The sequence below is a fragment of the Pocillopora damicornis genome, chromosome 11 (genome assembly GCF_964200805.1).
Source record: "Pocillopora damicornis chromosome 11, jaPocDami1.2, whole genome shotgun sequence".
Lineage (NCBI taxonomy): Eukaryota > Metazoa > Cnidaria > Anthozoa > Scleractinia > Pocilloporidae > Pocillopora > Pocillopora damicornis.
In genome coordinates, this window is record NC_142680.1 from 7,050,309 (window position 1) to 7,077,040 (window position 26,732).

General features: G+C 37.4%; 1 protein-coding gene across 2 annotated transcripts in view; it reads left to right on the forward strand.

The window, feature by feature from the left end:
• The first annotated feature begins 46 nt into the window (after positions 1-46).
• Positions 47-26,732, forward strand: part of LOC113677156 (uncharacterized) — a 31,751-nt gene continuing 5,065 nt past the window's right edge. The window contains exons 1-16 of one of the 2 annotated variants that reach the window (XM_089187507.1): positions 47-176; positions 1,685-1,935; positions 2,051-2,164; positions 6,260-6,330; positions 10,518-10,672; positions 11,215-11,364; positions 12,546-12,773; positions 14,965-15,190; positions 17,676-17,866; positions 18,909-19,071; positions 20,001-20,229; positions 21,239-21,486; positions 22,265-22,934; positions 23,815-24,046; positions 25,543-25,693; positions 26,448-26,644. In XM_089187507.1, coding sequence (XP_089043633.1) covers positions 6,264-6,330; positions 10,518-10,672; positions 11,215-11,364; positions 12,546-12,773; positions 14,965-15,190; positions 17,676-17,866; positions 18,909-19,071; positions 20,001-20,229; positions 21,239-21,486; positions 22,265-22,934; positions 23,815-24,046; positions 25,543-25,693; positions 26,448-26,644 — 2,907 coding nt within the window. In that variant the 5' untranslated portion in view covers positions 47-176; positions 1,685-1,935; positions 2,051-2,164; positions 6,260-6,263. Of the gene's footprint in view, positions 177-1,684; positions 1,936-2,050; positions 2,165-2,713; positions 5,836-6,259; positions 6,331-10,517; positions 10,673-11,214; positions 11,365-12,545; positions 12,774-14,964; positions 15,191-17,675; positions 17,867-18,908; positions 19,072-20,000; positions 20,230-21,238; positions 21,487-22,264; positions 22,935-23,814; positions 24,047-25,542; positions 25,694-26,447; positions 26,645-26,732 lie in introns of those variants that run through there. The other variant, XM_089187506.1, reaches the window with a different exon arrangement.

Consider the following 26,732-nt stretch of genomic DNA (forward strand, 5'->3'; position numbering starts at 1 on the left):
AGAAGATACTCAACGAAGCAACTTGGAAAGTAAATACGTAAGCTTTACTCTTGTGTTAAAAATCCTGATTCTTTAATTTGTTTTTACTGTGTTCGATAATTGCCAGGTATGGTTCGATGTTTGATATTGCGATACGAAGTCCTAGTAAACACTCTCGGAGCTTCCAGTTTCAACAAGTGAGTCGTCTTTATTTGTCTAACAAAAAACAATGTGACAAGTGAAAAGCAATTCATTCCTGGATAAAAAACGTTGGATGGAATGTAATTTTAAATAATACATAAGATAGGTTGAAATCTTACAGTATTAGCTTAGCGTACTTACTCCTTTTTACGCGACGCGTGATTGGTGAATGAAGTTCTCCATGATGCTTGATTTAATAGAAAAATTCAGTGTGTTTTGTGATTGGAACCTCCCTGTGCCAACCTCTGATAAGCCGACCGAGACCCTTCAATTTACGCACTTCGCCTCGTGCCACCCACCAGACATAAAATATGGTTGCCTTAAAGGCAAGCAATAAGATTTCCTAGAACTAACTCTTCGAAAAAAAACATTTTGAGGGGGCCGTTTGAAATTCAAACAACGCCTCAAAGAAGGAGGGTACCCAGAAAACATCAAAGAAAGGTCTCTGTTAGGGTCAACTTTGTCTCTTGATAATCGGCCCTTAAACATACACAAAAGCTGAAAGGTCAAGAACGTTTATTGCCTTTTGTCACAATGTACCACCTGGCAATTAAAAATTTAAAATAAATATTGATGGAGCAATGGAGTCTGATACACAATCAGCCCTTGCTGAAAACAAATTTTCCAAAACCTCCGATCATCTTTTACAAAAAGCGAAAGTCTCTTTAAGACATGCTTGTGAGAGCAAAAATATAATTTGAAGGTGGTACTGCGACGCGACTACGAAAGCCACATGGGAAGTCCTTGCCGGTCTGTCTTTACCTTTATTCTCATATCGTGTCACCGCGACTTATCACTTGTATCCAATTTTCTCTCCTCTCTGTTGTCAATTCTTCTTCGAAAGAAGAATTTGATAACTGATGGTATTCGATGAATTCCAATCCCTTGGTTCCGATCACTTCTGCTGCCGCAGCCGAAAACTAAACAAAGAACCATTTCTACTTTCTCACTCACACTTTACCTCCTTTTACAGGAGGCGCGGTGGCCTCATGGTTAGTGCGCTCGACTCCGGTCGAGTGATCCGGGTTCGAGCCTTGGACGGGGTCATTGTGTTGTGTTCTTAGGCAGAAACTTTACTCTCACAGTGCTTCTCTTCACCCAGGTATACAAATGGGTACCAGCAAATATGCTGGGAGTAACCCTGCGATGGACTAGCATCCCATCCAGGGGGGAGTAGCAATACTCCTAGCCGCTTCATGCTAAAGAAATCGGAGTTAAGCGCCGGTCCCATGAGCCACTTGGGCCTGTATAAAGGCTTTACTTTACTTACTCACACCATACTACAAGCGCATTTGTAACTATTTCTTAGGCACCAACATGGCGGATAGCAACCGTCTTTAAGACAAAAGTCACACGGGTGAAAACCAAGAATAGGCCACCGAGCTGGACCATCGTTATCATTGATAAGCAATTTAGAGATTTAAATATTTACTTATGATCAAAAAGCCGATGTGCACGAATGATGCGATATTTGTTTGCTTACCTATTTTTGACTTTTCCCCAGCAATTTTCAAAGAACACTCATGTCAACGTCACAAGATGTCTAGGAGACTTGGTGAAAAAGCCAGACAAAATATGACCAACGAATCCAGCCTCGAAACCAATGCTAGTCCGAAACCAGTTATATTTAACGAAAATGACACTGAAAAGATGGAGAGACATTGAGACATTTTCATGGAATTTTAAACTAGGACAAATCCTTGATCAAAGAAAAAGATGGGTCATATTTCAATTGATCTTCTTGAACGATGAGAGGTAAAAATTTCGGAACCGCTCTTCAAAGAAATAATTAGTGTGTTTACTTATTTCAACTTGTCCCTTCCAATCAAGAGTATTCATTTGAGGCCGTCTCTGATGTTTATGCCTTCAGTGTGCCAGCAACATCGACACTTGAGCAATCGTCTGTACGGTATAAAGATGGATCACATTCAATGAAGTGGACTTGGGCCAGTGGAGGTACATGACACATACCTTCTCCCCAGCAGTAAGTTTTAACCCTTTGCACCCTAACATCAGTATGTATTTTCTCCATACTCTTCTCTTAACATTTTCCAAGGTAGTGTCAAGGAGATTTCGATTAACAATCTCGAACTTACGATGATTTCCTTTATTCTCGTGTTCTTAACAAATGATTTAGCATTATTACTATAAGAAGAAATTAGATTCTGGTTTAAAGCGCCTATTGCCCTTTCTTTTAATTTTTCAGATTTATTTATTTATTCACCTATTTTAATAATTTTTTAAAAATTATTTTTCAAAACAATATTTGAAAATAATTGTATTTTTTAATTGATTTTTTTAATTGATTTTTTTAATTATTTTTTAAACAATCTTTTTAAACTTTTTTTAAAATTGTTTATATAATTTTTAATTATTTTTTAATTATCTTTTTTAAATAATTTTTTAAATGTTAAAAACAATTTTTTAAATTTTTTTAAAAAAATTATTGAGCAGCACCCTGCGAACAGTAGTTGTAAAACTTTTTTACTTTTTTTTTCAAAGCTGCGAAAAATTTGAAAATTTTTTGGACAAGATGAGAAAGATATATTTGGGGACCATGGATTTAGCTCTTTGGTTAACATCGCGCACTTTACAAACTCACACGTGGAAGCTCTTTACTTATGGAAAGATCTTTGCTCATGGAAAAATCAAAAGCGGAAGGTAGTCATTAGTAAAAAAATTGGCCCAAAGAAGAAAGAAAGGTACCACTCTGTCAAGAAAAGAAAAAAAAAATCCCTTTGAGAAAGCGACTAATGCTGGCGGAGCTCCATGCCGACGCAGATTTCGAACAAAGAAGTCGCCGTCAAACCAAACTTTGCCATACATCATGTTGAAAACTGATTTTCTTTTCGTTATGCAAGTATCAGCCAGCAATTGCCGCGAATCGTAATTTGAAAAGCTGTCTGTCGATTGGTTGTCTGGCTCCTCATCACATTTTGCAGCTTTTTCTATTTTTGCCGCGGTTTTGGCCTTTGCCATCGGCAACTATGCTCATTGTTGTGTCTTTCTCCTCGACGTTCCACTGAGCGATGGAGATTAAAAAAAGAAAACGTTTCTGCAATGAGTTACTTTTCCCGGGAAATTTTGATCTATCGTCATTGACGCTTGAAGGTCAATTTTGCTCGTGCTGCGGCATCCGATACCCAATAAATTCAATAAAAGAACCTTCTGCCGTTTCACGCATAATCGGCTTCTTAAAAGAAAAGTCGCTTAAATTATATATTTATCGTAATCTGCAGTTATTAAGCTTTCCTCTTATGTCTAGTTTGCCAGGATTTTATCGAAACCAGGGCGTGTACGAATTTTTTCCCGAAGGACACCCGCGAAGGTGGGAAGTAACCTTAGGCTTACTATTTGTATTAACTACAGTTGCATTTCTTTCCTAGATCTTTGTCCATACAAGAATAATTCCTCAAGCGTGCTGCAGTTTTCTGCCTTTCAGAAGCATCTTAACAAATATTTATACATACCCTTCGAGTCTTTTTAACCCCCTAGCAACAAGAAAAAGTTTATGAAAGGGGAACTTTTTGGTCATTGGCCCCCGTATAGCCGCCAACTATGGCTAATAATCACAGGCGTTTAGTTTTAACTTGTAAAACTCCCTGAAGAAGTCTACGACAGTTAGACGAAACGCATCGGAAAATAAAGAAGTTTTACAACTACCGTTCGCAGAGTGCTGCTCACTAGTTCAGTTTTTAAAAAAATAATTTAAAAAGTTATTATAAAAAATTAATAAAATTCTTAAAAAAATTAATTAAAAAATTGAATTAAAAATGATTAAAAAATGTTTAAACAAATTGTTAAAAAATAATAAGAAATTTATTTTTCACAACTTTGCCTGTTTCTTCTCGTATGTCCGGCCAAGCCTTTATGGTCACTGGCCCCCGTATAGCTGCTAAATATGGCTCATAAATACGGGCGTTTAGTTTTAACTTGTAAAACTCCCTGAAGAAGTCTACAACAGTTAGACGAAACGCATCGGAAAATAAAGACGTTTTACAACTACCGTTCGCAGAGTGCTGCTCGCTAATTCAGTTAAAAAAAAATATTTAAAAAATTATTTAAAATCAAAGTGCTCTGTGAGCAAACTCGTGAATTGACACATGATTTTTTAGATTATGTTTAATGTTATCTGGTTTAGGTAATTTTGTGGTTGATTGTCATATCTAGAGTGCGAGCAGTAGTTCAGTGTTCGCTAATGTAGCAAAGAAACAAAGTAACGTTGGGATAAGAAGGCATTACAATTGAAATGATCATACTATTAGATTTGACAAGGTGGATGATGTCGTGTTTTAAACGTCTATCATTTTTGTTTCTGGTTCAAAAGAAAAGGTTGGAAGTAAATGTGGGTGAAAAATGAAATTTACTGTCTTTCGTGGTAAATATTAGAAAATCAAGGCAATTCTGTCTTAATGAAAACATTAACGATTCCCTCTTTATCAAACGAGACAAACGGGAACGAGTTTTGAGTGATATAACTAAGCCAAGCCTGTCACCGTTATTTTGGTTCTCCGCCTGGGCAAATTTAAGTCACGTGCTAGGCAACGTATGATCAATAACAAGATAGAATTTCATTTCAGGGCTATTTATCAATTTTGTGGTGTGTAACTTTCGCATTTTAGTACGTTGTATGTATGTTGAATCTTCAAATTGTCTTGAAACCTAAAAGAAAATTGTTCTTTAAAAATTCGCTGAAAATCGGTAGCTAAAATTGTTTGTTTAGGTGTTACCTAATTTTCGTGTTAACTTGTTATTTCGTCTGTCGCCGGCATCTTTTGTTGCTTCACACAGGAAAAACACATGCGACGAAACGTAATGATCGATTTTGTCCGCAATCTCACGCCATAACAGAAAAAGCATTTGAACATCTGTAAACTCCGAGCGCTACGCAGTAAGTGATATTTTTTAATGAATCTTCGGATTGTTTTCAAGTTCAAGGATTGTAAATTACAATTTTATGAAAAACGAAGGTTGGTCTGTTATTTTAATGTGAACCTTGCATGCCTGCCAGTCGCTGGCGCCGCTTGTTGAAACTAAAACGATAAAAAAAAACTCTTTTAAGATTATCATTGGCTTCTTTTTCACCCCACCACTATTCTTAGCAACAAAGGTCGCCATTTCGTCTGTTTATTGCTCGCCAAAAACTATGAAATGCACTCAAAAGCCTAAAATCTAAAAAAAGTTTACAGGAATCGACCAATCGAGCGAATGCCATTCCCCAGATCGTATCTATAACTCGCTCTTACGCATGCGCGCAATTCACGAGTTTAAAATTAATAGAATTGATAAAAAATTATTTAAAAAATTGTTGTAAAAAAATTGAAAGAAAAAGAATTAAAAACATGATAAAAATTGATAAAAAAATATTTATTAAGTGAATTTAAAAAATTATCAAAATAATTGAAAAATAACAAAGTAATTAAAACAATTGTAAAAAAATAATTAAAAAATATTTTATAAATGAATTGAAAAAATTAACAAAATAATTAAAAAATAAAAAATAATTTAAAAAATTTTAAATTATTTAAAAAATAATTAAAAAAATTGTGAAATAACTTTGCTATAAATAAGGGTGTAAAGCATGAGTGTTTTATGAAAATGAATCTTCACTGAACTGAGGATCAAACATTACAGAGGGATTGTCAGGAACAAAAGGTAGGTTTGGCACCATTATTTCCTGTAAGGAAAGTGTTCAAACAACTGTATACAAAATAGTACAGAAGGCGAAGTGCTACACTAGTGATATTCATTGCTTTTATATCAAATTCGTAGAAAACTCAAGCTTCACGTTTTAGAACTGAAAATGTGACCCACAAAAGAACACTTGCCTTATTCTTGTTTAAGTGTGATATTATATTTATAAAACTGGTAAGATTTGGTCATCTTAATAGGGGAATTATGCATCGGGCATAAGTACTTTGATTCCTCGTATCAATCTTTTTACCTGATGCTTTGTTCAGTTTTTCTCGTGAAACGTATCATCATCACTGCAACGCCAGATGGTCCAATTTACTTAAAAAAATTTACGATGTATATATATTTGTTCTACTCAATGTTTATATTTTCTCTTTTCATACAGGAGAATGTTACGTCTTGTCCTATTTGTGACCTTTGTCCTTTCACTCTTAAAAACCACCGAGGGAGCCAGAGGTAACAGTTTAAAAATCTATCGACTCAGTTCATCCATAAGTGTATTTTAACTTAGATCAGAGCCACTTTGCTTCTCGTGAATTATTATTGAAGTATTCAGCATTTGCAACTTTTTGAGTAAGTCTTGAAGACACCTCAATCGTTGATTTCCTCTTGGTTTTGCTTTCAGGAATCTTCTTTATTTAATTAAAGCGGGAAAATTTCCCATGTCGTAAATTGGCACCAATGTGTTATGGAGAGCTTTGTTGTAGATTGAGGGGGAGAAAAACGTCTTTTAAACATTTTTTAAATACTAAGAGCAAACTTAAGGTGATTCCTTAAAAAAAAATTTTGAACGGTGTTTTTAAACTTTCCTTGAATTATCCCAATCAACCTCTGTTCAAGAACTATGGTATATAAGATGGATCACCGTGTGTTCTTATGAGATATAATGCCGGACCAACTTTCACTTTTGCCTGTATTGGTACTAATCCTGCGCGCACTATATAATTTATGAGAAAATCACACAATTTCAAACGGCATCCACGCAAAACGTTCCTCGAGTTGTTCCTTTCAAGTTCACAGTTTGCATCCTTGAGTTTTTCTCTTTCTGATATTTTTTTATTTAATTCTTAAAGGGGATAATTTGTACTTGTAGATTATGCAATACAGATAATAGCAGAGCTCGCAGCGCGCGCAGCGTAACCTCATAATTATACGAAATAGTGGTAACTCATCAAGCCGAAAAAATTTGAACTTGACACCATACGACGGACCGTACAAGGTGCTACTTTTAGCATGCGCTGCCAACTGTACTGCGGGCATTATCTGAGCCATAACGTTATTGAAGGGTGAGGGAGAAGGTAAAACGATTGCGTGCGTAACTTGGATGCCCCATTAGTGTGCGCCAGGAGACACCAGCAGATGGCAATGTAGTGCTCATACTCGAGTGAAAGCCACGTAAGCAAATAATTTGCAACCCGCGTATTGAGCGTGAAATCAAACCGGTGAGGTTGTAGTTGAACAGTAATTCTCAGTATTTTGCAATTTCTAATTAATTCGCAAAGCAACAATACCGGCAGAGCTAAAGCTTTGTCAACCGAAGGAAATTAATATTATTCAAGCTCGTCGAGAGAGCGTTTTGAGTGAAAATAAGCTGAAAAGAAAGAGACAGAGCGACCAAAGAAAGCAAGAAGTAAAAGGCGTAAAGCAAGTCGAGAAAAACGCGCAAGAAAGTCAGAGAGGTCACCAAAATAGCAAGATAAAAAATGCCCTAGCTTTATAGGTTTAAAAATTAAAATAAGAGAGTTGTGCAGGCCATATCTTACTTTTTATCCTCTCGATATTTATTCAAATAACATAGTCACTATCAGTCTCATTCACTCTCACTTTCCACTAAGCTTTTGGAAGATGATAACCTCTGTCAGTATGTCTTTAAATGAAGAAAGGAAAGCCTGCCTTCTTGGCACAGATAGTTTTGTTTTTTATCAATACAAATCTGGTCTAATTTGTACACGAGGGTGATTGTTCTAGCTAGTTTAGCCTTATAAATTAGTTGTGAAAATTTCTTGAACCCGGCATCGTATGAACGTTTGAATCAATTTTACCTCACTAACCTACATGTGAACTGAATAAATAGAAACTTGAAATTTATTTGTTCTCCTTTTGAGGTGTGCATCAAAGTTATGAAGTCAATGCAGGCTTGAACTACAGGTTTATATGAAATCAGCGTGTGCATGTGTTTTCAACATGTAAAACCGAGATTATGACTAATACGAATGACTTTAATACATGCCGCACAGTTACAGGCAGGTGTTTTAAAAACGTTTGCTGAGCTTTTTCTTTAGTGCGCATTTCTTTTTCTAAGAATCTCTGAATTCTAATTTTTCAACCAAATTTTATCTTCTGTTGGCAATTCGTAGATCTCCTACTATCAGTTAATATTCATGTATTTAAAATAATTTCATGAAATATTGCAAATGTATGGCACATCATTTTTTTCCTCTGATCCTTCTAACATTTTATTATGCGTAGGGGTTAGTATCGGCTGTAAAAGTATTGTCAAATTAAAGCTTTGTGCACAGCCTATGCATCAAATTTATGTAATAAAATATTGTATCCTTCGTAAAACTACTTCATCAGAATAAGAATGAGTAACCAGGCACAAGTGTGGCTTTCACGATGATAGTTTCCAGGTTTGAAAAAGTCACTTATTACTAAAATCCTCAGTTCCATTGCCCTGATAGCCCGACCTCATCAAAACATTGCCAACAGGAGCAAGTAGCAAATTAATGATACAGTCAAGAGAGCCTATTCCAACATACACCTTCATTAATCCTGTCAACTTATTATGGACATAACATTTCAAACATGTATATGCCACAAATTTTCCATTTCCCTCACTAATTATTTTGTAGTGGTGTTCACAAGTTGTGGAAAACGGTTGGGTTGAAATACAATACAAAGACTTGCCAGTAGATCAATAAAATTTGTTGCGTTTCATGCTAACCCTTTCACTCCGAGATCAAATTTATAATTCTCCTGACTGTCAACCGCACAATTCTTAGAATGTTAGTTCAGAGAATTTAGTATTGGATCAACTAATTATCACCAAGTTGACATTTTTCTTTTTTCTTATCACTTATCTGGTTAATAGTGCATTTATATTGTAAGGAGAAAGTCTGTCTTGGTCACTCATAGGAGTTAAAGGGTTAAGATGTTGCAACAACTCCACCTTCCAGAAAATTCAATTATTTCCAAACGTGAGAAAAAAACACCTAAAACTTTTCAACCCATTTAATAATAGAAGCCAAAAACATCAACTCAACTTTTAAACTTGGTTGATGTTTGGAATTGATTTCTGTGGTATGGAAATGAAATCCTTGTATTATCTCAAGTTATCTTAAGACATTCACATTATATGCATTACAGCAGAGGTTACCAAATTAAATAACTGAAAAAAAAATCTGAAAAAGACGCCGTGTATTTCCAGCCAGAGGACAATCCTGAAATAGGAATAGCCAAAAGAGAAGGAGTTTAAAAAGTTACAGGTTAAAACATGAGTTGAAAAGTAGTGTTCTTTTTAATTTTCTACGCTAAACAGAGGAGGTTGAAACGTCAGGGAAAAATGGTGGGGCAAGCAATCTTACCTGGCAACTTCAAGAAAAGATATAAGAGAAGCCCATACGATTCAGGCGTATTGTTTTACTGACTCACTGTTCTCACGTGAATACTCTTCAATCAACCAGTAATGTCTCAACGCGAAGTAGTTTACCGTCGTTTCTTTAAATTTTGGCTCATTTTCCCATACCGAAATTATAAGTCACGCTAAATAGAATATAATTTCCGCTGATACTGACATCATAAACACTTCATCAGAAGAAGAAAACATTCCTTATCTTCGAAAACTTGCTCAAAACATCAGGAACTACAACGAAAGTCCCAAGCTTTTTGAAGATACCGCTGATTAGCATGCGTGTTGATCGCCTTGCAAGTTGCGAGAACATCGTTCCCCAGGTTCCAGACCTCGTCTCATTCTTTTCCCCCCAACCTCGGACTGGTCCCTAAATCTCCTTGAAGAAACTCTTCTAAAACCATTCCTGAATAGTTTTATCACAGTTTTTATTCAGTATAATGAGGGGTTGGAAAATAAACTAACAAAAGCTCTGCTTTTAGGCTTGGCTAAATCTATGTATTAATTATAGGCCACCGTGCACGACCATCCTACCTGCTTACATAATTCTGTAAATTTTCATTGATAAGCAATTTAGAGAGTTAAATATTTACTTATAACTTAGGTTTGTATCTCCCAGAAACACCCCATTTGCGCAAATGGTGGGATATTTGTTTGCTTAGCTATTTTTGACTTTTCCCGAGCAAGAGAACACCCATGTCATCGTCACAAGATGTCTAGGAGACTTGGTTAAAAAGCCAGACAAAATGACAACAACGAATCCAGCCTCGAAACCAATGACAGTCCGAAACTAGTTATATTTAACGAAAATGACCCTGAAAAGATGTATCATTGAGACATTTTCATGGTATTTTAAAGTATAAAAAAATCCTTGATTAAATAAAAGGGTGGGTTACATTTAAAAAATCCCTGATCAACTGATCTTCTTAAACGATGAGAGGTAAAAATCTCGGGACTGCTCTTCAAATTATTCTTTAGTGTGTTTACTAATTTTCACTTGTCTCTTCCAATTAAGAGTATTCATTTGAGAACGCCACTGATGTCGATGCCTTCAGTGTGCCAGCAACATCAACACTTGAACAATCGTCTGAACGGTATAAAGATGGATCACATTCAATGAAGTGGACTTGGGCCAGTGGAGATATAATGAAACATACCTTCTTCCCAGCAGTAAGTTTTAACCCTTTGCGCCCTAACATCAGTATGTATTTTCTTGTTAATCTCCTCTTAACATTTTCCAAGGTAGTGTCAAGGAGATTTCGTTTAACAATCTAGAACTTACGATGATTTCCTTTATTCTTGTGTTCTTAACAAATAAGTCAGCATTATTACTGTAAGGAGGAATTAGATTCTGGTTTAAAGCGTTTATTGCCCTTTCTTTCAACTTCCCAGATTTATTTATTTATTCCACTATTTTGAGCACATTTAAAATTTGGCCTTAAATCGTCAACTAAGTAAATAATTTAACATCTTTGCAAATTTGTTTTGTCAACCTAGTAAATTAGCAACCCCCACCCCGCCCCCCAAATGAACTAGTGATAAAAATGCAATTTGTTACCTAGTGAAAGATAACCTGAAAATATTGGTGCATAGTAAGTAAACAGAACCCATTTTAAAGCTGTAAATGTATGCCAGGTTTGTGTTCAAGAGTCTCTTTGATGTGTTATATAAAAATAACGGAGATCACAAACTAACTGCAACATACATTTCAGATTTCAGGAAATGAGCTTAAAAAGGGAGGGATTAAGTTGTGGCTTTACAATACTCATCCACGCGCAGAAGAGAAATTAACTGTCTCTTTCCAAAATAATGCGTCCACCACTGTTACTGTATCACAGTTCAACATGAAGCTGAATTTTAAGGTGAGGGGTAACGTTGCAAAACAGCTGTTAAATTCCTGTGATGAAATTCAATTTTTCAAGTGTGTATTTGATTGCCTTTGCACACCTTGATGATATGTATGAGCTTGCTTTCAAGTCTAGTAGAGGTATCTTTTATTAATGCGGCATTTATAACCACGGCATTGGAAATGTTTTACAGCACCAATGTAAAACATTGATTTTTATTTACATTTGAAATATGATTGTGTATTATTGTATCTCTTAGCTCTCTATTTTTTAACTCAGAGATATAGTAAATAACTTACTGACCTCATTTTCTTGGACTGCGCTGTAAGTTACGGAACCTTATCTTTTCGGCCATGTACGGGCTATAAATCTGAGCTGAAAAATTTTATCGTTAACGTAGTGTACGGTCCTCAGACTTGGTTAGTAACGGGTATGTACGGATTACTTGTTAACAGTGTAAATAAATATTGTAGCAAAATGCTAAGATAGCACACTATATTGATAGCTTTGGGGGATGGTTATTTCAAAGAAAGGGACAGAGGAGGACAGCAACCTCCTTAGCAACAAGAAGGTTATTAAGGCAACCAAACCACAGTCCACGTCCAAACATCTGTCAACACGACACTAAAATACATGTGTATGGAATGAATACTTATCCAAACTATTGGGGGGTAGAAAGGAGTAGGAAGGTAAACAACAAAAGCAATAGAGCAAAGCCGCAATTGAAAGCAAATTGAGTAAAATCATGGGCATTACGGAAGTTTCAATAACTTTTTCCATTAGCTGCTGCTGATGATGTAATAGACAGCTGTGCCTGGAAAAGGGCTGGAGGGCAAAACTCAAATGCGAGAGCCTGTGCATAAGCCTTTAACTCCCAAGATCTGATTGTTAATTCTCCGCTCTAGCTGCTACACATTTCCTTGTAAATTAGTTATGAAAATTTGGTGTGCGATTAAGGTACCTGATGAGTTTGAGTATTCTCACTACCTGTTTCCTAGATAATATATGAATATTAAAGAGAGAAGTTTCATGCTAATCACTTCTGGGAATCAAAGGGCTAAAGCGGAGGTAGACTGCTGGCAGCTGGCTTTAATTGAAACCCCTGCTATGTTCAGGAGGCATTAACCTCCCTGGGTCCTGTCATGTTATAATTGAAGCTAACTACACAATAATCACATTACTCTTTTCATTTGAAGGGGTGGCGTGGTGTGTGGGTATCCTATAAAGAAGCTATCCAGACTGAAAACAAAGATATTAATGTTATGTGCATAACTGCTCCCACAACCAGACATCATTTGTATTTTGATGTCTTGCGCTTTGTAAGTGACGTCAGAAGGCAAAGTCGTGACAAAGTGGTACCAACGTTGGATCCAAACCTTTACTCTATCAACGATTTCTGGCAGCAAACCTATCGCTGGAGTCAGGTATGTTTGAACAGCATCATGATGTTTTTGTTGGTTTTGTGTTAAAATATATCTAATAAAATAAAAATGAAACGGGATTTAGCAGTGGAAATTCTACGAGGTCGAATTGGAATTTAGAATGTTGGTTTTTGTGGAGGGAGGAAAAGTAGAGGTCTGGGAGAAAACCCTTGGAGCAAGGATGAGGACCAACAAAAAACATAGCACACATGTGACACCAGGTCCTGAAATCAAACCCAGGCCACAGTGGTGAGAGGTGAGCCCTCTCACTACTCTGCCATTCCTTCTCCCCTGCTTCTCTAATAATAAACATAGGCATGCTGTGCATACAAGAGTTATTTTACTGGAGTGGGTGGATTACTTGAAACATTGCGAGTGATGTCCACATTTTACAAAAGGAAAGAAGAGTTTTAGCGTGGAAAAGAACGAAAATGTCGAATTAGCTCACACACAGATATTTTGTGGTAGATTATGTGTGTTGTGCAAATAACTGTAACCAAAAAGAAATTGTATTAATGCCACGTATACCTGTTAGTACAAAATGCAGACTGCAGACTGGATACAAAATGTAGAGCTTTTTTGTCTGGCATGTGATAACATGTCATCTCGCAACTTACCGAGCGTCACGCAATCGCTTTTCCGCGATCAGCTTTCACGATTATTTGCACTATGGTGGAATATTCCTGGCCCATTTCTTGATCAAAATCGATCTTAATATAATTTCAAGCCTTTATATAGTATTCGCGAGTCGGTTGGTGTGATGTCTGTACAGATTTTACCAACGCAATAAAAGTAGATGTAGATGTAGATGTAAATGAGATGTAACTATTGAATAATTAACACGCGCAACAGTCGAGAAACAATCGACAGCTTTGCACGTGGTCCGTATTATCATCTTTTTAAGCGGTATGTCTTTATTTTGTTGACAAAAATGCGGACCGAAACCAAAACTGTTCTTTTCACTGGATATATTTTCGAAGTTAGTAGATCACATCATATTAACTTACCTCCGTAAATCATTCATTCCCGATAAAAAAATCAAATAAACATGGTGACGATGGTATCTGAATTCGTTCTCAGCCAAACACAAACGAATCCACAAGATCACTTTCTCCACGTATCGAAAACATACACAAAATCTTCCACAGTTAATTTCAATCAAACATTCATCGAGAGATGGCACAAAGCAAACCAATCCAGAAATATATAATCGGCCCACTCAACAAATCTTGAATCTTGCAACATAGCTTGCCGTTAAAGAACTGCTCAGATCAAAATGTTTGGTGGAATTCATCAAGCAATATTTGATTCACAATTTTTCCACTCACTCTCGTCGCGAAGGAACAATAACCATGATCGTGCTACAGTGCACAGGACTCCATTTCCTCTCGAACGACTATCCGCCATTTTCACAGCATGAGTAACACGTTTACTAAAGGTAATCTGTTATCTTTCATCTGTCCAGTAGTATCGCATTTCTTGTAAAGCGCGGTAAAATACACGTTAAAGACACAGAAAAGCCAACATTTCTCATTCTAAGAGATGATTCCATTCAACGAACCGCTCTTTCCGAATCCCCCATTACTTCATTGAAATTTGAGCACCTCTCAAACCAAAGAACAAAAACGACGCTCTGATTGGTACGAGATACAAACCCTAATGCGGCGATCTGATTGGTGCGAGATACATACTCTAAACGATCTGATTGGTGCAAGCAACATACCATTCTCTATACGCTAACATATATGTTATTTAAGAAAAGGCATCTGTTTAAATGCTCTGTCAGTTTTGTCTTGAAAGATGTGATGTACTTGATATCGATATTGTTACACAAAATTCATTTATGCAAACTAAAAAAGGTTCATTCGTGCAGGAACTGTAAATCACTTTGTGCGTTGGTCTTGGAATAACGTTTTGGGAGCCGGAAGACTTTTTAATTGAATTAGTTAGTCGTGGGCTGAGCAAGTTTTGGTGATCTCTGCATCAGGTGCTCTCAAAAATAAAGTGTTTTAAAGCTGTCACTGATTTAAATAGTTATGATGCTGATGTCAAACTGATATACAGAAATTACACTATGGTCTGCTTTTGCATACAAATTTATGTTCTTCTTTTAATGATCAAATATCTCTCACTCTAAGAAAAAACTCACATCCATGTACAGCCAAGTAAAATACTCCATGCATATCTCTTTTAGGTATCACCACCAGACATTTCTAATACCACACCCAGTCAAGACCAATTGGAAAATATGACCCTCATTGAAAAGCGACTGGAGAATTGGTTCGTTAATCAGTCTCAGAGCATAGTCCAGTTTCCGACAAATGCAAGGAAGAGGTGGCAGTCTTTACAGAAGCAAGTGGTCAGTGCCTATATTCAGTATGGACAACTAAATATTAGTAAAAGCCAAGATGTCATTACAGGTAACCACATGATAATAACTAACCTATGACTTTTTTAGTCAAATTCTGAAAATTCTGAATTTTTGTTTAGTGGCCTAGGATTGAAAAGAATAATCTAAGCACTTAAGTAAAGCTTTAAAAGTTAACTAACTGTTTAAAAATTGGAAATGACGTCCCTTCGGTAATGATTTTTTGAAACTTTCTAGCCTTACTCGATGCGCACTCGGTCTTAATTTTTAAAACTTTTGGGCCCCAGCTGGTTGAAATGGGTAATGGTATCCACTGGATAAATCTCTATCCTGTGAATGATGCAATACAGTTTGTAAATGCGTATCCCTTGGATAGCGATTTATCTGTTGGATAATGTTATCCACTGTTTGAACACCCAGTTGTTCTCCGTATATCCCCCCCCCCCTTACTTACTATGATATTTAACTGACGGAAATGGTACTCTATGGCCATTATTTCCTTTCCAACTCAAAAGTTGCACTTGTATCTATAGATAACATTTTAGTATCATCAAGAAAATTCAGTCACTAAGTGACTCTTCTTTCTTTACGAAGAAGATGTTACTAACCATGCACTAATGCTTTGCTCCAAGAATGCATGGCACAAAGTAAGTTACTCACGAATTAGATCAATGTGGTCTTCAAACCAGTCACTTCGCGGACATGTCAAATTGCGGACAAACAATTTACCGACACAAGTAGCCAACTCGTAGCCCACCTTTGGTCAACTTGTTGAGGGTCATCTTTGGTCAACTCGCTGACATAACTAACACAGCATGAAATCACAAATTTACGTATCTTTAACTCTTGCGTAAAGAACCGTAAATATAAAGCCTCTTCTTTATGGACGTTCCGTTCCGTAAAGATGCGTAAATGCAGAGAAACCGTAAAGACTGCGTAAAGGATATTAAATGTTCGTAAAGGATAGAGATCAAGATGGATATAATTAACCACTTTCTATTTAGATAAATTCACAAAGAAATGAAATAATTATGGCGCAGCCATCTTCAGTAGAATTACCGAGGTATTTTGATCAGTTTCGCTTTTAACACTTTAGGCGTCTTAAATATTCTTTACGCATCTTTATTCACTGTTCTTTACGAACCTTTAACATTCTTTACGTACAATAAATCTTTACGTGCCTTCAATTCTCTTTAGGAATTTTTAGTGTTCCTCAACTACCTTCAACTTTCTTTACGCACAATCAGTCTTTACGTGCTTTTAATTCTTTTTCTGTATCTGTATTCTGTCTTTTACACCGGCTCTAAAATGTCTGCTCTCGTAAATATATTAAAACTGCCTTTTTTTAACGCGCCTTGAAACTCATGGTCAGGGAGTTGAAATTTCAATTTCTGCGCAGTCTATCAAGTCATATAGCTTACAGCACTTGGAGCAAACAACATATTTGACAAAAGTATCGCGCTCAAAACGAGCAAACTTGTGAAGAAGGTACAGTGGTGAGGTAATGTTACTAATCATCTCTTCAAGATATTCAGAAGCCAGATAAATCAGAAAGTACCTTAAAGAACTGGAAAAGAAACTGTAGAAGGCATTCCAAACCATTATCATTGAGCTTGCATAGAGACTGCCACTGAAGAATGAAATAGACAAGCCACTGTGCTGATGCAGTAAACTTCTGCGTTCTGGTCAGCTTAGGAGTAGGTTCTGGGCAAGGTTCACTATTTTCAACATCACAGAGGAGATCTTCTAGAGAGACATTTTCCCAAACTTCAGGTTCTTGTTCTTCATCATTTGCATCTTCTCTTTCATTACATGTATCTCTATCAGTTACCTGTAAACGATATACAATTGATTGTAAGTAAGTCAAACTTGTAATTTAATTGCATTTCAGGGGAGTTAAAATTGTTTTAAACATCACTAGTACCTGCATGTTTTTTGCGGGATATTTACCATAACAATCCTATTGTGTTGAATCAAACTCAAAAACTACATGAAAGAGAGCACATGAAATTCACAAATTGGACTGGGTAATAAAGATTTATTGGAAGAAAGACCATTACAGTTGCATACACAATTTCTTTGCATATACTTCCTGTATACATGTATCATAAATAGATATAATTTTTTTTACCTCATCTGAGTCAATGGCATCGTTGTCACTTTCAGGATCTGGATGATCAGAGCAATCAGGGCCACCACTCATGGGGACATTGTTGTAATCAGATTCGGCAAATAAATTAAGAATAATGACATCACACTAAGAAAGTCCATACAACAACCTACAAGCACACAGTTTAGTGTTTATTAAAATTTGTTTAAGTTGTTGTTGAGTTCGCCAGGGGGCGAACTTGGGGGTTAGGGAGTTGACTAAAGGTGTCAGCAAGTTTAATAATGACAACGACGAGTTGACTAATGGTGTTAGTGAGTTGGTCGTTGATAATTTGACGTGTCAGCGAAATGATCGAGAACAGTTTGTTTTTGTTGCTCTATAAAAAAATAAACATCGAAAATTATGTATTTGCTTTGTTACTCTCCAGGATTGCCTCTTTACTGCGACAAGTCTGAAGTTACTGGTGGTAAAAAATTCGGGGAGGTGATGCAGGAAGTGCTTCTCCCAATGACACTGGATTATTACGTGAGGTCACGTGATGTTGATGTAGACGCCTTGGCTTTCGATCAACTGTCCAACTTGAATGGAGACGTGGCCCAGAAAAAGGCTGCCATAAAGGTATGGTTGATTGGCTTTTTAACCCTTTATAGTCCAGTAGTAGTATGCGTATTCTCCATACTGTTCTCTGTACATTTTCCGTGGTACTGACAGGAGAATTTGTACATCAACCAAGAGCTTTTTTCGGTTGGAGATCATTTTCTTTATTCTCATAATCTTTATGTTTTATTCAGTAGTGATACTGTACGGAGAAGTTTGATATTAGTAAAAGCTTAAGTTTCACAATTTTTTAGATACAATTTAAAAAAGCAAATTAGAGTTCTCTTTCTGTGTTCACCTAGCCTCATTCAAACACATGAGAGGTTGGAAGAATTTTTGATTGCTATGGAAACTCTCAACTGCATTTCGGGTCAATGCGTCGATCAATTTGAAGCTTCAACGTCCCCCTGGGGCAAACCCCCCCCCAGGCGTTTGAACCTCTGAAGATTGGTACGTTCGAAAACCCATCTCCCTCCCACCCGTGGCCAAAATTTTGTTCCAATGCCCCACCTAAGTGTCGGATTTGATCATCAATTGTTTTATAAAAGGCAAGATTAGTGACCGTGACTTTCTTGTAGAACTTTTCTTCTGAGTCATCTTCTCACCAAAGTGAATTTTTGTCCTATAAACACCTCCATATTAAATGATAAAACACGTTTTCTCTGCTGGAAAGACTTGACAGTTCCGGTTCAAATTCCCCACTCCACCCAGGCAAAGTTCAAATTCCCCACCCCCGAACACAAGCGACAATCAAGTGTCCATTGGTTGCCCAGGGGGAGTTAGGATGTCGAAGCCTCCAAGAGATTGACGCATTACAACACAAATGAATTCATCCGACGTTATTTGCCATTAATAAAATGTGGTACATAAGTTGTTTTGACTTTTTTGCTGTCTATCTTAGCTTAAAAAATGTGAAGTTACCTTTTTTAAACTTTATGCCAAATAGGCCCTATTCTTTTTTCTGAATTTTACCTGCCGCATGATTATGGAGGGAACATTTAAGTACTTTCCAGAGAATGTAGGATAGTTTTACTAAATTTTCGTATATTTATTTCAACCATAGGAAATAGCAGGAGGTAATCAAAACATTCAAAATATATTCACCACCGCCCTGGGTACCAATAAAAAATCTTACACGTTGGAGAAAGTGAAGGAAGCCATAGACATTCTGAATACGGAGCGAAAGAAACGATTACTTCTCCTTTTGGAATATATTGAAGATCAAGGTGAGCCTATGAACAATAGGGTAAAGTATGGAACTCGAGTCATTGTGGCTCACAAGGTGCCAGAGCATATCGCGGTCTCCGTAGCGTGAAGCGACTAGGAATACTGCAAATCCCCTTAGTTCCCTTACTTCGCTGAAGATTACCCCCTTAGTACCAAAGACTATTGGAATCAAAGTCAGTATCTGAGCAACTGCGTACCAATAGCAAGTTGGGATTAATGTAGGCTAGGGGAGGGGTAGGTGCCCAGTTGCTCAGATACTGACATTGATGGGATGATTCATACAATTTCAATCTGGGAGCTCATGAAATATATGACTGAATAGTAAAGGCAAAATCATTCAACAGGCTAGATATGAGATCGAACGGAGAGGGTTCTAGCCCTAACCAATCAAACGCAGCACTAAGACAAGTCATGACTTGGTTATTCACGCTTTTCGCTCGCTTCAGGCAGTTAGCAAGTTCACATTCAGTTCTCATTGGCTCCTTGGGACATTTTCCCTTATGCGAATTTTTTGTTTGGATTGCTCTAGTTTCCTGTTTTTTCTTTTCTTTGTCATTAAGACGCGCAATCGAAAACTGATATAGTCGTCACCACCTCTTTGGGTTTGAATTTCTGATATCCAATAGCAAAACGCTGTAAGTTTGATTTTTAACCACAACTATACCCCATTCATACCAGCAAACCATGTTTCGTTAAGCCAGGTCCAACGGAATGAAAATCAGCAAGGGAAAACTGAAAAACTGATTTTCCATGCCGTTCAAGTAATACCAAACTTGTATTTTCAAAGTGTTGAATTGGAAGTCGACAAACATTACTTTAAACAGCTTCTGTAAAGAAAATGATTTTAAACCGTGTTTACCAAAATAGCTTTAACACATGTTTAAGCTTTGGTGAGAACGGGATATAACTTAGCTCTTGCATTTGTCAGGTTGGACCGATGGTAGTGCTATAGGGTCTTTGGATCATGAGATGAACAATTGCGGAGCAGGTTTTATGAATGCAGTCTTCCTCCTGAAGGATGAAATTGCCGCTGAAGGTAAAATCGATGATTATGTGGCTACTATGAAGTGGTACAACGAGTTTGGAGAAGTTTATCAAGACCCGTTTGAATACGTTGGTACAACTGCTGACCGTATGAGAACCATTTCATTATTCAGGTAAGATGTTTTCATGTCAGTTCCTTATGTTACATATGTTTTTTCAAGGTATGCGTTACTTTTGTTTACTAAGACATAGCTGTGTGAAACTTGGGTAAGTTTCAAAAGAAAACTGTGGTGCTGCGTCGATGGGGTATTACAAGATGATTTGGTTTCATCAACTGAGTTGGCAATCTAAATTGACCGCCGTAAAGAGTTTCTGAGAGCTGACGTTTTGAGCGTTAGTTCTTCGTCAGAGCCAACAGAGGCCTTGTAGTTTTTCGCTCTGACTCAAAATAGAGAGGTCCTGGTTTTGAATTCTGACGGGGTCATTGTGTTGTGTTTTTGATAATTGTCGAAAGTAATCCGGGATTTCTTTATTTTCTGCTTCACGACACTGTGATTGGTTGAGATAACTCGTGCTACCACTCAACCGATCAGATTTAAGACGAACGCCAGGACAAACAGGGAGCTGATCAATTGCGCCTTTCTGCGCTTCAAGCAGTTGGCTTCGATTTTAGTTCGAGTCCTTGCTGCTCCTTGTGTTCAGATTGGCCACGGTTTTTATGACATCTAGTCGAAATGCGCTCTAGCGTTTAACTCAGCATCATGTTTTAGAAAACGGATAAGATAGAGATACTTAAGGCTATGTTTTTAGGGGGCTACGCTTCAACATCGTAAAAAATTTAGCCTATGTTTAAGTTCGTAATCTGCAATCATTTTGAATCAATCATCCTTAGACATGCTTCCATTTTCTACTGTTACGAAACTTATATTTAAACAATCCGTTTTAATCTACCAATCCTCAACCATTCGCTTTTTTTACCTTCTTTTTCCCTCCTTATCTTTATTGTTTTTGCTACTATTGTCAAATCATATCCCTTTAGACCATTGCTCTGCCACTCGCCGTGCACGAAGAAATTTATGAAATACCTTTCACCAGCAAACTTATTTGTCTTAAAGTCAATTTAAAAAAAAAAAAAAGACGTTCAATCCTCAGCCTTATGTGCGTTGGCTCTTTCTTCTGAAGGTTGTTTACTGTTCTAATGATGCCAAATACAACAGATGACGAAAAGCTTGATAAAATTCGTGACATGGAAGAACTTTTATCATGGTACGTCAACGGACTGTCTCCTAATGAAGCTTTCGGAGGAGTTTTAAAGCCAGACTACCTTGGATTCCATCACAACAGTTTTTATGGCTCTGCTTACTTCCCACATGCTCTTCATGTTGCTTCACTCATCGAGTTTCTACTCAGTGGAACACCATTTAAATTGAGTAAGAATCAGCTTGTTACAAGGGAAAGTATAGTGGGGACAAAAAAAAAAAGAGCTACTGCGCACCAACCCCTCTTCAAACCCAAAATTACCCCTAATTTGTTATTAGTTGACCGTTATTGGGCTATAGGGAAAGGGTAGGTGTGCAGTTTCTCCGATAGTTACATTGATCCAAATGGATTAAGAAACCATTGGTTGGAGATATGCTCTAGAAGTCTAATTGTGCGGTTGTGGATGGTCCTGGAAAGGACTCCTGTCAGTAGCATTGTCGTTGACAAATATGTTAGCCAGATACTGAGCGCTATGGCTTTCAACAACACCATCGAGGGGAAAAGGCGAGGAAAGAAATGTGCTAGCGGGTGATTTCTCTGATTCTGTTTCCCGAAGTGTGGTTTCTAAGGTAGCGAACGACTACGCAAAGATAATTGTTTTAACTTTTATAAAGCTTTCTTTGGTTTAGGTTTTCTCTTCGTCCATTACATCAATAATTCTGTTTTGAAGCTCCTTTTGTTCTCTTTTACTTGCCTGCGAGAAGAGACGCCTCTTTGGCCTTTTTGTTTCGTAAGGCAAAAGTGAGGCAACAGGTGGAGAGAGACATCTTCTCGTAGGATTCCTGAGCACTCTGATGTTTCGGCCGTGTAAAACTTTTCTGACGCAGTCATAAACCAGCTCTGTTGTATACTCAATATTTAGGGCATACGTTGATTTTAGTAAGGGAATAACTGTATTTTGTAATTAGAGTTTGAGTTAAGTTGTATTTTCGTGGTTTTGGTTCAAAGGTGAGGACACAAGCAAACATATTAAGAAAGGTCTTGAGACAATGAGGATTGTTGCTGTTAAATACTCAACTCCAAACAGTGTAGCGGGTCGATTTCCAGGGTTTTACAATGCAATTTTGGCTAGGATTTTTCCTTCCTATGCTTACGCCGGTGCAACTGCTCCTGATTTAAACGATGATGGAAGTCTGGGTGAAATTACTATTCTCGACAGCGATAAGGTCAAGATGTTTTTACGACTTTACGATCCAGGCAATGAGGATGTTAGCAATTACCTGGAAGATGGGACTATATCCACACATATCTTTTACTTAAATACTATTGGTTCGATCAACATCATGGAGGAAATAAGCTCTAAAGCTGCCTCGATGGGTATATTGGCCGAAAGTTCGCCCCAGGGATTCTGGACGAGAAATTATGCTTCGCTAGTGATTAACCGAAGAGAAAACTGGGCAGTAACAATGAAAGGCTTCAACAAGTATGTCTGGGACTTCGAGGCCTCAAGCACTCGAAATTTTTTTGGTCTTTATCAAAGTCATGGTGCACTTCTCGTTGCAAACAGCGAGGCGTCACTTAAAACTCTGGATATCGATAATGGTTGGGACTGGACACGACATCCGGGCACTACAACAATAAAAATGGATTTTGATCAATTGATCAGCGACAACCGTAGGTAAGCAATAAATTTTCTTCGCCCAAATTCGTCTTTTTCGTTTGGCCGGCTTCGCGAGCCGGTAGATCCCCCCACCTCGATCCCGTGAAACTATTCTATAAGGAAAATTTTTCCTTTAAGGTTCCTTTTAACAACAGCAACAACAGCAATAACAACAACAACGATAACAACAAATGTGATGTACCCTATATCAAGTTTTAACAATCTATTGAATAGAAAGTAATTATTAATTATTAGTATGATAGTAAGAGGGTAACAACACCCTAAAATTACTAAGGAGCTAAAAATGATACGGAGCTGTGTATTCACCTTCTCCCTCCCCCCACCCCGCCATAAAGAAAGAACTGCGTTTTAATGGAAAAAGATACCAGCAAGGCCCGAGTGCCAAATAGTAAGGTCCTTACTCAATGAACTTAGGTTCATTAAAGAATTGGTTCATGCTTAGCGTGCCCATATCGAATTATGGATACACTTGGGAAGTTTGGGGAGCGCCTCGAGGAACTCAAGCTTCTTGAGTGCTCTCCAAACTTCTCAAGATCGTTTATAACTCGATATACGCACAACTAATGCATGAATTAAATATTTGATGTTAAGATAAGGCTTAGGTCGGAATAAAATTGTGTGTCCTTTTTTTATCTCCAGTGGAGGTGCCCCCCACCCCCACCCTCCCGCTCCCAAAATTATCCAGAGGGCTGGACAGGAGACATGTTAGGTGTCTCTTAGTTTTAAAGTCCAACTTACTTAAAGAAGTACATGTATATCTATCATTATAGTAGTACTGGGGGCTCTTATGGTGCACAACCAATCAGAGAAGAGTATTTCGTACAATGTAGCACAAATGAACCAATTATATCATCTGACATTAGAAGTGGCTCCACAGATATTTTCAACCCAAGGAACTGGCGGGTGGATTAACTTTGATTGGTGGCGGTAATTATCCTACGGGGGTCTTTGGAATGGATTTCTCACAGCCTAAGTATCAGTTTCCAGCTGGGTCCTTTCAACTTGACATCACCTTTGAATTCAAGAAGAGCGTGTTTTTCGCAGATTTTGCCGTGATTTGTCTCGGATCTGGAATCACAACTACCATGAGCTCGCCCAACATAACTCAGGTACATTCATTTGTTTCCCTTTCAGTTGAAACAAATTGATTGTAAGATTTATTTTCGTCTAAACGGGGCTGAAAATGGTGTCGTCCTTTTTATACCAAGTATTTGATTTATTGATTTTAACAGCCTTTTTTCGTTCCATTGACAACTGTCTTAAAACAATTCAGTAATTTCTCAAGATGTTTTCATCAGGTTTATGACATAACAAGTCAACTAAGAATCAAGCCTCTTAGAAACCACTTTTCTTCAAATATGTTAGAATTATTTCTATAATCAAAAACTTCATATCATCAAAAGGCGGCGACAGATATAGTGTCAACTGTTACTAGTAGTAATTTGCAATTTGTCTAACGCTATCAACAAATACAGTTTATCAGTAAATTTAGGAGTCGTTTTGGGGGAAATGGTGACCACGGGGTTTGAGAGGTCGGGTTTTGAATCCCGGGAGGGTCATCGTGTTTTGTCCTTTGTCCTGTGAACTGTTGATAGATTTTAGTGGTTGCCTGTTATGCTCTGGCATAGATAGATTGATAGAGAGATAGCTATACAGATAACTTTATTTAAAGTAAATGAAGGGGGTAAGTTTCCACAGAAACTATGATGCTGCGTCGGTAGAGTATAACAAGGCATTTTGGTTTTATCAGCTGAGTCGATGAATTAAATTGGCCACCGTTAAGAGTTTCAAAGCTGACTTTTCGAGCGTTAGCCCTTCGTCAGAGCGAAGGGCTAACGAAGGGTTAACGCTCGAAACACATGGCCGCTGGGCTAAGTTAGAGGTTTTCCACAAAATTAAAAGATCATGAAATAATACAATAATGGCATTTATTACCCACCCCCTCTCTCCCCACGAAACGTGCAATAATTGTCCTTGACTAAAAGTATCAAATTTGAGCTTAACAACAAAGAAAAAACCTAAATACTTATCGTTCCATGATGTGCTTAAAAAATTGCTGGCTACTGTATGTTATCCGGAAGCGAGTTCTTTTTCTTAGCCGCAACTTGAACCATACTTCGGTTACGTAAGTTTATCGTGGCCTCCTAAATTATACTTGTCTTTACTTAATTTCGTTAAATCGCCTCTATTTATTAGTGCACGGCCCTGTAAACGGCTGTTTATTATGGATTGGATGTCAACATTATTCCTAGTCACTTCACGCCTCAGAAACTAGAGGCCCGTTTCCGAAGGTTCCGGTAACTTAACGGCCCGATGGGGGTTTTAAAAGTTTTGAAAATTATATAATAAAACTATAAGATAAGGGAAAAAATGGACTTGTGGACTTAAAATGGACTGCTTCTCTATTCCTTAAATTTTGATTTTAAAATATGGCTTCGGGCGCGTTTAGTTACGGGGACCTTTGAGAAAAGAGCCCCAGGCTGTGTTTGGAAATGGTGATACATTCAGTCGCATTAATCATGCTATATCCTTTCTTTACGCGACGATATTTTCTTAATCTTTCTTATGAGAAAACTAAGGAATGCACGCTTGAAATTGGTTTCAGACCACGCTGTTCCAGACGAAGCTTCTTGACGCAAGCAATCCATCATCAATTCTGATAAACGGAGAAAGTCACTCACTCGACACCGACTTGATAGAGACGCCGTCGTTCTTTAACACAGGCAACCAAGCAGCTACACTTGTAGATGTCAATGGTAAATAGATGATATGGACGATTCGATTTAGGCATTGAGCAGCTGTATTTTTTTTTTATACCAAACTTTCGCCGATCTATGGCATCGTTAGGGAATATAAAGAAAATATTTCACTTTGCATGATATGAAAATGATGTATCGTCCATTTAATCAACATGCTACTGAAGGACAACTTCAAAAGAATTATAAAATCAAATTGGTAGCTTCGATATGTAATTTACCTGATCCCCCTCATAGGGATCTGTAATATTCTTATCTACAATCCCCACCCCCCCCCCTCACTGGTTGTTGATTTGCATAGTCCCTCTTTATACTCTGTTGGCGACGACTGATTTCCGCTCCGTTCCCCCTGAAAACCATGTGTTCCCCCAAAAGGCCTCTTCCCCCAACCCTTAAGTGAAAGATAATGATTGGTTCCTTTAAAGAGTTATGGGGAAAATTTGGTTTGTGTTTTAAGTCTGGTTTGTGCAGACTGATTGGTCAGTTTTGCTGTGATACTATTGGCTGCAAGACTCAAGTAGCTCTTTTGTGTTGTGATCGTTCAATGTCTAATGTTGGTGACGGTGACATCATAAGTACCATTTTGCACTTCTGCTATGAATATGAGTTTAGGATTGGAATTATATATATATAAATCTTGCTTTGAGGTCAAAAGTGACTTCTCCTATTTGGTTATTATGCTTGTGTTTATGGCACTAACATTTCACTAATAGTATTAAAAGTTTCATTATTCTCTCATTCTGAAAAATTTAAGGAAACACTTACTACATTCCCAATGCGTATAACCAGGGACTTAATGTGAAGATTGGCTTGCAACATTCCAGAACTCAAGATGATTTAGAGGCTACATCGGCTCGGTATGCGACCGCATGGCTCGACCATGGAGTGGACCCAACGGACAAGGGTTATGAATACACCATATTGGTTAAAGGACCCTCAGAAGAAATCCATGTAGGAATTTTTCGAGTTTAAGAAAACATACGACATTTTTTTGAAAACATGTTTCGACAGTTCTTTTGTCATCTTCAGTTCTGATTTA